The sequence below is a fragment of the Nansenia antarctica genome, assembly GCF_963989245.1.
Source record: "Nansenia antarctica genome assembly, chromosome: 5".
In the NCBI taxonomy this organism is placed as follows: domain Eukaryota; kingdom Metazoa; phylum Chordata; class Actinopteri; order Argentiniformes; family Microstomatidae; genus Nansenia; species Nansenia antarctica.
The window spans coordinates 68274587-68287086 of NC_137690.1; the positions used below are offsets into that span (position 1 = coordinate 68274587).

Consider the following 12500-nt stretch of genomic DNA (forward strand, 5'->3'; position numbering starts at 1 on the left):
TACGAGTTTGAGACTGATGTAATATTATGCATTTTCTTCATGAAGGCTCTTTTCCCACGACTCTGTTGATGTGTCAAGACTCTCTTAAACTAACTGTTGTTGCTGTCCTTGAACACTGGTAGGGGAGAGGTTACTATTTCAAGAATGTGTGTTTGTCCAATATGTGTGTCCTGCAACGTGTCAGATCAGACACTCTCTGAGAAGTATCCTGAGGGGGATAAATGTTGCTCATGTTGGTCCCATGTGAGAGCCGAAGTGGATCCCTGTCCTGATGAGTTACCTTGGCCCAGTGTGTGAAAGTGTGTGAAATGTCATCAAGTAAAAATAATGCTTGAGGCATTGTATTCTTCTAGTTCCTGAAGGTCCTTGTATTTATTGTATTTTGGAAGTCCTTTGGGGATTGACTGGGCCAGGTGGACTGTCATTGCCTGTCAATGTACATGCAAAGGGAATGTGACGAGAGGGCATGTCATTGAAGTTGCACACACCTCCGTGTTACAGGCAGAGGTGTGGTTTCACAATGTATGTCTATATATCTCTCCCTCCAAATGTGAAAGACATTAGCACATTAATAATGGATTCAGCTTGGTGTATGGCAGCTTCCACAAACCCAAACCCTGCATTCCTCAGTAACTGTGGGAGAAAATACATTTTCAGGGGAGCCATTTTGGGTCACGTTATTTCCTTTCACTCTATTACCTTCTCGGCAACGACGCTAGCGTTTGACCCTAATGAATCCTCAGCTGGTGATTGTTTTAACAGCTCCTCATGAAATTGACTGAGGTTTAAAAGCAGACCTCCGAGTTTGATGGCAACAATGGCCTCCTTTCAGCAAGGTAGCAGTGTCCCAGTCTGAACTTTCCCTACAGTATCCCCCAGTGCCAGAGAGACAGCTATAACTGCAGCAATAATCATGATATTAATAGCTACAAAAATATGAGCACAGCTGGAACTCCTGAGGTGAAAATCATTTCCAGAGTCTGTGAGACTTGGATAGTCGGCACAGGACACAATTCCGATCACCAATTGTTTGTGTGTAGATCAGTCATACACTGGCTGTTCACCATAGCCTACAGTGTAGATCAGTGGTCTTCAACCGGGGGTCCGCGACCCCTAGGGGGGTCCGCAGAGGTACTGCAGGGGGTCCGCCAATTTTTGTCATAATAATTGACATTTTTCACCAAAATAATCTGTGAGAATTAAAAAATATAACAAAAATGATATTGAGTAAAGTACAAGCATTAATAGGCAATAATAAGCTACTTTTGACAAAAACTATTTACAAAATAAATGATGCCCATGATTCTAGAGTCTCACATAACGTCAGCTGAAGAAAAAAAAGAAGAAAAAAACTGTCTAGCAAGCTAGGTGTTGGCTCAAACGCTGCAGTTCGGTCTTCATTGCGAAATTAACGTTAATTAATAACTAGCATAACGTTACTAATTTAGTTAGTTTGATAATAACAAACCCGCCTCTTTGCTTCTCTATGCGCCGCTATAACGCGCTCCTTTACCATTCCGAGGTCAGATGGCTTTCCCGTGGATCAGTATTGGCGCGCGTCTTTGAATTACGCACAGCTTATTCACAGCGGATTCCGCGGTGCCCTCGCCTGACGTGAAATGCGCAATTGTTGATCACATGGAGGCACTCGAAAGTCAATTTGAGAAGTACTTTTCTGAGACTAAGTCTTGGAGAAAGCACAAGACATGGATACGGTTTCCATGCAAAGACAATGCATCCGACGCCGCAACCTGACAGCCGCTGAGGAAGATCAGCTGGTCGACCTAACCACAGACAGTACACACAATAATATGTACGAGTCACAGCCTCTCACCCAGTTCTCGATGAGCCTCTTGCCTTTTGCAACAACTTATCTTTGTGAAAGTGGATTCTCCTCCCTCACCTACCTGAAGAGCAAATACCGTTCCAGACAGCAGTCTGAGGATGACATGATGCTCTGCCTGACAACCTCCATCTCCCCCAGAATAGACAAGCTGTGTACCACCAACCAGGGCCAGTCATCTCACTGAGGTAGGCATACCTGGCTTCCTGAAGCTAAAAGTTTCATTGTTGAAAAATAATAATAATAATAATAGAAAATATAAGCCTCATCAACAACAACAACAACAACAATAATAATAACCAATCATAATAATGCATGAACGTTTTATCAATCATAAACACATATAGGCTAATAACCCAGTATATAAATAGGTTAATACGGTGAAAGAAAAGGTGAATGAAGTAAATATAAAAGTTATTATAGGCTTTAAAATGTGAGACATTTAAAAAGATATATTACATGTGGGGGTCCCTGTTCTGTTTGTCTCTCGTCCAAGGGGTCCTTGGGTTGAAAAAGGTTGAAGACCCCTGGTGTAGATCACTCATAGACTGGCTGTTCACCATAGCCTACAGTGTAGATCACTCATAGACTGGCTGTTTGTTGCAGCACTGTTTTAACAACAACTGTAGCCAGTTACAGTAACAACAATAATAATAATAATAATAATAATAATAATAATAAAACGTGTATTTGATTGGCGCCTTTCTGGACAACCAAGGTCACCTTACAGTAGACTGAAAATACATTAAAAGTACAATTAAAATCAATGTTCAAACATAATAACATAGGACAAAACTGCAGCAATAAGACATGGACAACATAAAAACACAGGGTATTAAAAAAGCTGTAGGAGACAAACACTAATAGGACATGCAGAGCATAAAAACAGGGTATAGTTAGCGGCAGTTTACAGTAGGGGAGAAGTGTCATTTGTAGGCTATGGTGAACAGGTGTGTTTTTTCAGCAGTTTTTTTTTTTTTTAAATGAATGCAATGTGTCTGCATGTTTGATGTGCTGGGGGAGAGAGTTCCAGAGTCTTGGGCTGGGGGAGAGAGTTCCAGAGTGTTGGGGGGAGAGAGTTCCAGAGTGTTGGGGGGAGAGAGTTCCAGAGTCTTGGGGGGAGAGAGTTCCAGAGTCTTGGGGGGAGAGAGTTCCAGAGTCTTGGGGGGAGAGAGTTCCAGAGTCTTGGGGGGAGAGAGTCCCAGAGTCTTGGGGGGAGAGAGTTCCAGAGTCTTGGGGGGAGAGAGTTCCAGAGTCTTGGGGGGAGAGAGTTCCAGAGTCTTGGGGGGAGAGAGTTCCAGAGTCTTGGGGGGAGAGAGTTCCAGAGTCTTGGGGGGAGAGAGTTCCAGAGTCTTGGGTGGAGAGAATTCCAGAGTCTTGGGGGGAGAGAGTTCCAGAGTCTTGGGTGGAGAGAATTCCAGAGTCTTGGGGCGGCAGAGCTGAAGACTTGTGTGCCCATTGTGCTGAGTCGGGTTGAAGGGATGGAGAGAAGGAGAGAAGGTCGGCTGAGGCTACATGTCTTCATGTAGTGGATCGGAGAGGTAGGGGGGGTGCAGGGGAGTGAAGGGCTTTGTATGTGAGCAGGAGGATCTTGAAGTCAGTGCGGTATTGGACTGGTAACCACTGTAGTTATATGAGAGTTGGCCTCAGCCTGTGTTAAAATAGCTGCATATATTTATGGTGTTTATATTTGCACATAGATAAATGCAATGTATAATTATATATTGTATACTGTACACTGAACAACACGATTCCTTCCAGATATGCAGTATAGAGTATCAAACCAAAGATATAGATGTATTGAGCAACTGTATTGAACATACAATTTAAACCAAAAATGAGAGGGTAATTTTAGTTGTTGGTCACATACTGTATCATTAGTGGTACGGTAATAGCCTAATGGCAGCCAAATACACAGAGGGTGATCACACCAAGAGAAAGCCCCTCCCCGTGTGCAACGGGGACACAGCAAGGTAAAACAGTGTCATAGTAAAAAGGCTTTGAATAATCTTGTTTCATTTGAGCATTTTTGAGTCTACTGTATTTTAGTTTTTTATTGTTGTTTGTCGAATCTGTGGATGGTTCTTTTTCTGTTGTATGTTTTGTGATGCTCACCAAAAACTGTGAGCCGTGAGCATTGACGACTTTTATTTTGTTCTTGTCTATTTTTATCTTTTGTTTTTGTTATCTGTTGTTATGATCCTAATAAATCAAGTCAAATAAAATAAAATCTTTCACAGGCTTCTCCATCACTATCCTTTTATAGAGGGGTTGCTACATCATTCTTAGGGGACAACAAATGTTTATTGGCCAGTCCACTTTGATTGCATCGTTATTGACATCGTAGTCATCATCATTGTCATCATAATGAAAATCCTATCAACCATCCAAAGCTAAAGATTGATTTAGACATATTCTCAGTGAGGACACCACTTTTACTCTGTGGTACACTATTATTTCCGAAAACAATGTCCCAGAGATTTTGAGTCATGCATATCATTCATAATGCAGGTCATGGAACCCAAAGCGCATCCTCTTCGGAGGAGAGAGTCGATCTCGGAATCGCGGTTGCGGTTCAAAGTTGCCTCCCGCCTCCTCTTTCTGAGAGAAAGGGGCTCCTCAGAGGAGTCATCATCCTCAGATTCAGAGATTGTCTCTGAGTTTCCAGAAAAGCCAACTGAAAAAAAGACAATGAATCATACACACAACTTTATGTTTCAAAGTATTTGTGACATGAACTCTATCAACACTGTTTCAGGCAGGGTTACCTCTGTTGTTACAGTTTAAGTTTAATTTGACTCCTTATTCGGATCGTACTACTTAGCGGTCAAGATAAAGAGCTAGGAAACATACCTGGGTGAAGAAATTGATCAAAGTAAATGAAAGATGTCATCCATGACATGCAAAAACATAATATAATAATATATCATAAAATATAACAGGTCATCTCTAACGGTCATAGTTGTTTGGAGATCATTTGTGAATATTGATGTCCTGTGTCACGATTTGCTTACAGAGGCAATAGGAAACCATTACACGAACCCTAACTCAAGTTTATTACCTCATGGAAGAGTGAAATTGAGACTCGTTTTGAAGCTTTGAGGTCTGTGTGTGGTTGACCTTTAAGTCCGCAGAAGTCAGTTGGTGGTGGTCTAGTTTTGCTATGAAGTGGTGTTGAATGTCCTTCTTTCCCTCTGTGGCACCTTAGCACCAGTGAGTGAAATGTTCCTCTGCATGTTAGCATCCTTTTGGGTTTGTCAGTGGCTTCTGTTAATCATTGACCTATGAGCTGTAAGCTATAAGCTCTTGTAGGATTAAGATGAGACATTCTGATGATGTTGGTGAGATACACAGTATGGTGTAGGTGTTGTTTGTACTAAACTATAGAGCCTCTATCTACAAAGATTGCATAATATACAGTGAAACATCAGAAGGGTAGACCTCAATGGATGTTCCTGATTGATACTGAGAGTTCTTTCAGACCAACAGACCGTTTTTTTTACAGACAGTAAATGTTCAGAGTAGTTGAACTTTTAACAGTCCGTTTGACCAATTAGAAACGAGGAATCGGCCGTCCCTCTGTTTGTTGAGGCTGAATTCCACTGATCAAAAACGGATAGTGACTTCATAGAAAGGAGCCTTATCCTAGAGATACTTCAGGATTACTGCCTCCTTTGAGGCTCGTATCTGTTCAGCCAGCCCTGGAGGTAAACACTCAGTGTTTTAGTTTCTCCGCCACATGACATGACACAATCAAACAAACACAGACACACACACACACACACACACACACACACACACACACACACACACATTTACAAGACCATCTTGACCTGACACTGAAGACTAGCTCTGAAGTCAAGTGCAGTATTATCTCCCACAAGCACTACATTACCCAATAAATGCCCAATAAACTCAAGTCTCAGCCCACTTGTATAACAGTTAATGAGAACTGGGGTTGTGACCGGGGTTGTGACTGGTGAAATTCCTCTGGGATTGGGTATTCAATTTGATAGCATGCAGCTGCCCTCGGTGACCCGTAGTACTGTATACAGTATGGGGGTGACGCTTAGTCTCTGGACAGCCCTTTAGTCACAGATGCGTGTGCCCTACTCATGATTACTACTGCTGCTGACTGGCTCTCTCTTTACCTCACCGCCTCAAAATGCCTGTCTAATTCCCCATCTCCTTTCCCTCTCTCCCTACATTTACATTTTTGGCATTTAGCAGACGCCTTATTCCAAAGCGACTTACAATCAATACATTTGAATACTAAGCATGTGAATCAGCAATCCACCATTCGTTGCAGGAAGAGTAATCTAGCTCGGGCCCGGGGCCATTGATAGAAGGAAAACCCTTCTCCCTATCACCTTCTAAAACTTTTTTTATTTAATTTTTTTTACTGGAGAAACTGAGAAACCGTACAAGGGGGGCAATAGAAGTTCTTAGGGACACAGTAGAGCGGAAAGCGGGTGTCTTTAGGAGACGTAGTGGTGAGGGTCAGAAGATGTCTCAGGAGGAGCAGTTAAGATGTAACCTGAAGAGATAGGTCTTCAGTCTACGACGGAAGATGGGTAGTGACTCTGCCGTTCTGACAGCCGTGGGGAGCTCATTCCACCAGCGGGGAGCCAGTGTTGTGAAGAGACGTGATCGGGCAGCCCGACTGCTGTGTAGAGGAGGAAGGACAAGATGAGGCCCTTTCTCTCTCTCTCTTTCTTTCTGTTCTTGTATGTGTCTGTCTGTCTGTGTATGTGTCTGAGTGTGTGTTTGGTGTACCGGCATGGGGGTCAATATAGACATAACAGGCAATAACAGACATGGCTATACTCTCATCGGTTTACAGCATCCACAGAGTTTAAGGACCAGCCTGTGATATTATTTATTAATATTTTTATTTATTTATTATTATTTGTATACTTTTTAGAATATCAAAGTGATGTTGAAAAACACAACAGAACAAAAACGACCACACAAACGTGGAAGAACAAACAGGAAGACAAGGAGGAAGGAACAATAAGTCACCTAAACACCCTGACATAACAGTTTAAAAAACAATTCAGTTGGGGTAACCGTGATCTCACCAGTGATCTCAGACCTCCGAGTTCGGTGCCTTCAAGTCATTTGAGGTTGAAAACTCCAAACAACATGGACGCCAGGTGATGGTTGGTCGGACATACAGTAACCGCTTCAACTTTCAATTTTGCTAGTTTACAACTCTCCAAAACACATCTCATGCACGAAAATAACAAACTGCAGGGAGTACTGAACATCGTTGTTATATTTCCACTTCACCAAGCGTAAGCTTCAGAAGATCTTGCCATGCCCGGGGTTATGAGCTCTTGATGACCTGACGTCATCTACAGGTCAGAAACTCGGAGCTGGAGGATGACCCAGAGTTTCCTACTTGTAATTACTAGTTGTAGGGTCGTTCAAATTGTTTTTTTTCCACTAAAAACTTGGAAAAAGTTTGAGTTTTCGACTTTTCTTGAACAACCCGTTATGTGCCTCCCCTAAACCTGGGAAGTACGTTCATTCATAGTATCAATCTTGTAAATTACCAATAAGGGTACCATCCTCCGTCTTTCCTGATTTCCTGATTGCCTTGTAATTATGTTATGTGGGGACTTGTAGGCATATAATAAGCACCAAAAAAGTATGAGAAATGTATTACATTGGAATTTCAAGGTATAATTAATCTAAACATCGTCCATCACATGCAATCACAGGGCCTAAATTGGTTGAAATCAAGGCAGGCAGAAAACTTTCGGCATGTTTCTCAGCTGATTGCATGCACCAATTAGAACGTTGTATCTGCACGTTATTCTTGACCTCGGGCCACAGCAGGAGTGACATAACTTCTCGGTCCCTCTTTATCTGCCTCTTAAAGTCTGAGACCAACACTCTTTTCGACCCATTTATCTGATCTATATCTATCTGTTTGTCTATTTGTTGAATTATTATTTGTGACATAATACCTGACTTTCTGGTCTTGTGTTTTACAGGTTATTGGTGGGAGCTCCATATGAAACCAATGGCCCACACCAGACGGGAGACGTATACAAATGCCCACTGAGCAAACGATCCAATGGTAGCTGCTCCAAGCTCAACCTAGGTATGGTGTCACTACTGTGTCTCCATTGTCGTTTTGTCATGATTTGTTTAGTTATGTGTTGTGGGGCGGCTGTGGCGCAGGAGGTAGAGTCGCCATCTAATGATCATAAGGTTGGCAGATCAGCGGTTCGAGCCCCAGCTGGCCACATGTCGAAGTGTCCTCGGGCAAGACACTGAACCCCCAAATTGCTCCCAGTGAGCGGGCCAGTGCCTTGCATGGCACACACACCGCCATTGGTGTGTGAATGTGTGTGTGGGTGAATGAGAGTCTGTTGTAAACCGCTTTGGAGCAGCAAAAAGGCGCTATATAAGTGCAGTCCATTTACCATTTACGATACTCGATTAGGGCAAACGACTCTACCCCACCATTCACTACCATATGTTTGCATAGAGTATGTGTGTGTTTTCACACATGGATTCCCTACGTGTGCTTCCATGAGTATGTCTGCATCATGGTGGGATATGTGTGGGACAGAAAGTCTGGCGACCATACCAGTTATTCCACATTTTACAGTTTATGTACATTTCCACATCTGTGTACTCCTTAAGTATTGCACATGTTCTGTCAGATGAGATCCATCTGTCTCGTGAAGATAGACACAGACTTGTGAACAAGCTGGCAGCTATGGAAGGATGTAGTATGTACACTACTAGGCCTGGCTAGACTACTGTAACAAACAACGTTCCCAGACGGAGGAAGGTCTTGACTACTTATACAGTGTTGTCTGAATGGACAGGTCATCACTGTTCAGTCAAGAGAGTCTTTTGTCATTAGACTGTATTTAACTGTACATTACATTATATTATTTTATATATATTATAAATACATATATATTATATATATTTATTTATTTTTACTATTTTTTATTTTTAACTTATTATGTTTTTACGGTTGTTGTTTTTTCTCTCTGTAGCACTCACAATGAAAAGTGCAATACAAATAAAATGCATTATTATTATTATTATTATTATTATTATTATTATTATTATTATTATTACAATAGAAACTACAAAGTTAGGTGGTTATCTTAAACATTGCCCTTGCTTTGTTGCTGCGTTGTGTTTTTCCCCAAGGAAGGATATCCCTGACCAATGTCTCAGAGAGGAAGGACAAGATGAGGCTGGGAATGACTCTAACGTCCAACCCCAAAGACAACAGCTTTGTGGTTAGCAATACATCTTAACATCATGGGATTATATTTGTGGAATGCGGTTGCAACATATTTTTGTGAATACTGTTAATATTTGGTGCATGAAGAACAACAGACTGGCATGTTTACTCAATCCTTTCTTGTTTATAAACCCAGAACCAGATGATTATAGGATACAACTTGTAAATATATGTAATAAAAAAACAAAACATGAAACTGACATTTTAATTCCACACAGTTTCCTAGTTGAGATGTTTCTACGCTGAGCGTTACCTTCTCTGTTGTAGGCCTGTGGACCTCTGTGGTCCTACGAGTGTGGGAGTTCCTACTACAGTACTGGGATATGCTCCAGAGTCAACGCGAGCTTCAAGTTCTCCCGGACCATCGCTCCTGCCTTCCAGAGTAAGAACAGAGCACTCTCCAACGGATGCTCCGCTTGAAAAGGGTGGTTTCGCTCCGATTAGAAACGACGCATCGAGGCTGTCCATAGGGAAATAACAGCGCATGCGTGTTGATCTGGATAAGAGACCAATCAACTACCACGTCTGTTGCTTCGATTGCGTATGTTACTTCGTTTACATAAAGGGCTGTGAGAACGCAAATCAGAGAAATAATTTATCCAACAATGTTGCAAACTCATCCACTTGCTCCGGGTCCTGATTCAGACTTTCATGTGAGAACATGACCTTTTGTTTTACACTTGACTTGACTTGACTCTTTTATTAATTTGTGTTAGGGTGTGAGACCTATATGGACATAGTGATCGTTCTGGATGGTTCCAACTCCATCTACCCCTGGTATGAGGTCCAGGCCTTCCTCATCAACATCCTCCAGAAGTTCTACATAGGACCAGGCCAGATACAGGTGAATTAGGAATTGGATTCCTATCATCAAGGCTAACCTAGCCACACTTTTCAGTCTTCATTTACTGTATAGCTTGTGCTTGCTGTCATGGTTTTGTTGTCCCATATATGGCATGAACTGAATGTGTTGTTGTCATCTAGGTTGGAGTGGTGCAGTATGGGGAGAAGGTAGTCCATGAGTTCCATCTGAACGACTTCAAGTCTGTAGAGGAGGTGGTGAAGAGAGCTCGCAGCATTGACCAGCGTGGTGGAGAGGAGACCAACACCGCACTCGGAATCAACACGGCTCGGTACAGCCCCTCGAAATAAAACCAATAAAACATGTTCCCGCTTGTATCTCCCCCATTTCCATGTCATTCAACATGACACGCTACTGTAATGCAACGTGGATGGGTTGCATGGATCCTCTCAACTGGGAGCTACCACAACAACACAAATTTCAAAGGGAATAATGAGTCCCCTCTGTTTCTGACTGAATTTTTGTGCTATAGGAACTTCACTATAGCTGTCACATCTGTTCAGCCTATAACTATAACTAGCATCTATCATAATGTAAGTGAGGTGGGACATAACCGACTAGTTAACCACACTGGGCAGAGGCAGTGCCAGCTGCATTGTCTCTGCAGCAAGACTACGGCCCTTTGAGCATCTGCCCTGCACCACACACAGCTTGTAAACATCTGTGACCGTGTCCCTGTCAGCCTGCAGCTTTGGAAACCCCTTGGCTGAATGGCCGCAAGGTTGTTGGGCACTGCATCAGTGTGTCTGTTGGCGTCCTTCTCTATTGTTGCATGTCGAAACTATTTTTTTAAAATCAATCAAAGTGGAAAAACTGCCGTAATGGCGGTTTCTTTCGTACTTTTTGTGAACTTTTCTGTTTTACAATGATACATAAATCGAGTTCATCAACTTTTTCACAGCTCAGAAGCATTCAAAAAAGGAGGAAGACGAGGGGCGAAGAAGGTGATGATTGTGATCACAGACGGGGAGTCCCACGACAGCCCTGACCTCCAGCAGGCGATAGAGGAAAGTGAGAAGGATGGTATCACCCGCTACGCCATCGCTGTGAGTGTCCCTCTACTTCTCTTCACTATGACTTTATTATCCACATTTGATGACAACATCATTGAGTCACAATTCATAAGTGAAATGGGTCGCTAGCAGAGAACTCAGTGTTAGGCCATTTATGACTCATGACACATTCCTTGTCCTCCCCAGGTCCTTGGCTACTACAATCGGCGTGGGATCAACCCAGAAGCTTTCTTGAGTGAGATCAAGTACATTGCCAGTGACCCTGATGACAAACACTTCTTCAATGTAACGGACGAGTCAGCCTTGAAGGATATTGTGGATGCGCTAGGAGAGAGGATCTTCAGTTTGGAAGGTATTATAAATGACTATATTATTGACTAAACCCACACAAACAACAAAGTAAACCATACGCAACAACATTGTAGCATATCCTGAGCTTGAATTGATTACTCATTCTGCTCAAAAGTGGATGTGAATGCTTTAAACATCTGGGCTATGATGGTTCACAAATCAATACATGAAAATGACCTCATCCAGATGTGCTTATTTGCACCACATAAGACTATGTCCATGGTTAAAATATGCTTTTAGATAGATCATTTTAGTTAGACCTTGGTCTCAGTGGGACCTCCCCTGCCTAAAATAAAGGTTTCATAATAATGAATTGGAAAAGAAGAGAACGCACACACACCGCAGAAAACTTAGGCGAGGTGCTGGCGACGGAGCAGAATGCTAGTGAATGAAGTAGAAGCCGCACACTCTAAAGAGCGTGTGCGGCTTCTACTTCATTCATAATAATGATTGCCATATGCTTCTGTACATTACACTGTACTTACCTGGTCTCTCTTCACAGGGACCAATAAGAACGGGACGGCGTTCGGCCTCCAGATGTCACAGGCCGGGTTCTCCTCTCACATCGTAGAGGTGAGTAGCACGACCGCCCGATGTCTCTTCACACTCTATGTGTCAACTCTGGTTTGTTCCATTCCTCCCTCCATCCACCCATCACATCCTTCCCTCCCCATCCCCCCCAGGGATTATGCGGTGTGGACCCTAACGTGAGGTCATTCTGATTTAGGGGTCCCTGACTGGAAAGACGAGACCTTTTTTCCACTGTAGCCTTCCAATGATGGGAATAAGACACTGCTTATTCCCTGAGGTGACATAATTGTGTTAGTGAAGGGTTAGACAGCCTCACAAAAGAGTGGAAAGAGGGCTTTTTTTCACCTCAATCTTTTGGTATCGTCCAGTGCTGATAGTAGCAGGTGTCTTGGCTTCGGGCTTGACACAGCTACAGAGAGAGAGGTAAATGGCTAGCATCGCTCCTTTTCTACTGTCATCATGCTATCCTCCCCCATGTACAGGTCTTTATTTATTTCATTTCTCCTTTTTGTCTTTCCCTCCATCTGGGTCCCAGGTTCAGGTTTGCTGATGCAATAGCTTTGATTTTCCAGTTCCACTCAGTTCCACAGTTGAAGCATAATACGTCTGGGGAATAAT

At 42.7% G+C, this 12500-nt stretch overlaps 1 protein-coding gene across 2 annotated transcripts in view; it reads left to right on the plus strand.

The window, feature by feature from the left end:
* Nucleotides 1-12500, plus strand: part of LOC308158896 (integrin alpha-11-like) — a gene marked incomplete at its 5' end in the record, with an annotated part of 56330 nt that overhangs the window by 14283 nt on the left and 29547 nt on the right. For both annotated transcript variants that reach the window (XM_080532608.1, XM_080532609.1), the window contains 8 exons: nucleotides 7846-7955; nucleotides 9029-9120; nucleotides 9393-9507; nucleotides 9842-9969; nucleotides 10110-10258; nucleotides 10889-11033; nucleotides 11187-11352; nucleotides 11854-11924. In XM_080532608.1, the coding sequence (XP_080388734.1) occupies nucleotides 7846-7955; nucleotides 9029-9120; nucleotides 9393-9507; nucleotides 9842-9969; nucleotides 10110-10258; nucleotides 10889-11033; nucleotides 11187-11352; nucleotides 11854-11924 (976 nt within the window). The remainder of the gene's footprint in view (nucleotides 1-7845; nucleotides 7956-9028; nucleotides 9121-9392; nucleotides 9508-9841; nucleotides 9970-10109; nucleotides 10259-10888; nucleotides 11034-11186; nucleotides 11353-11853; nucleotides 11925-12500) is intronic.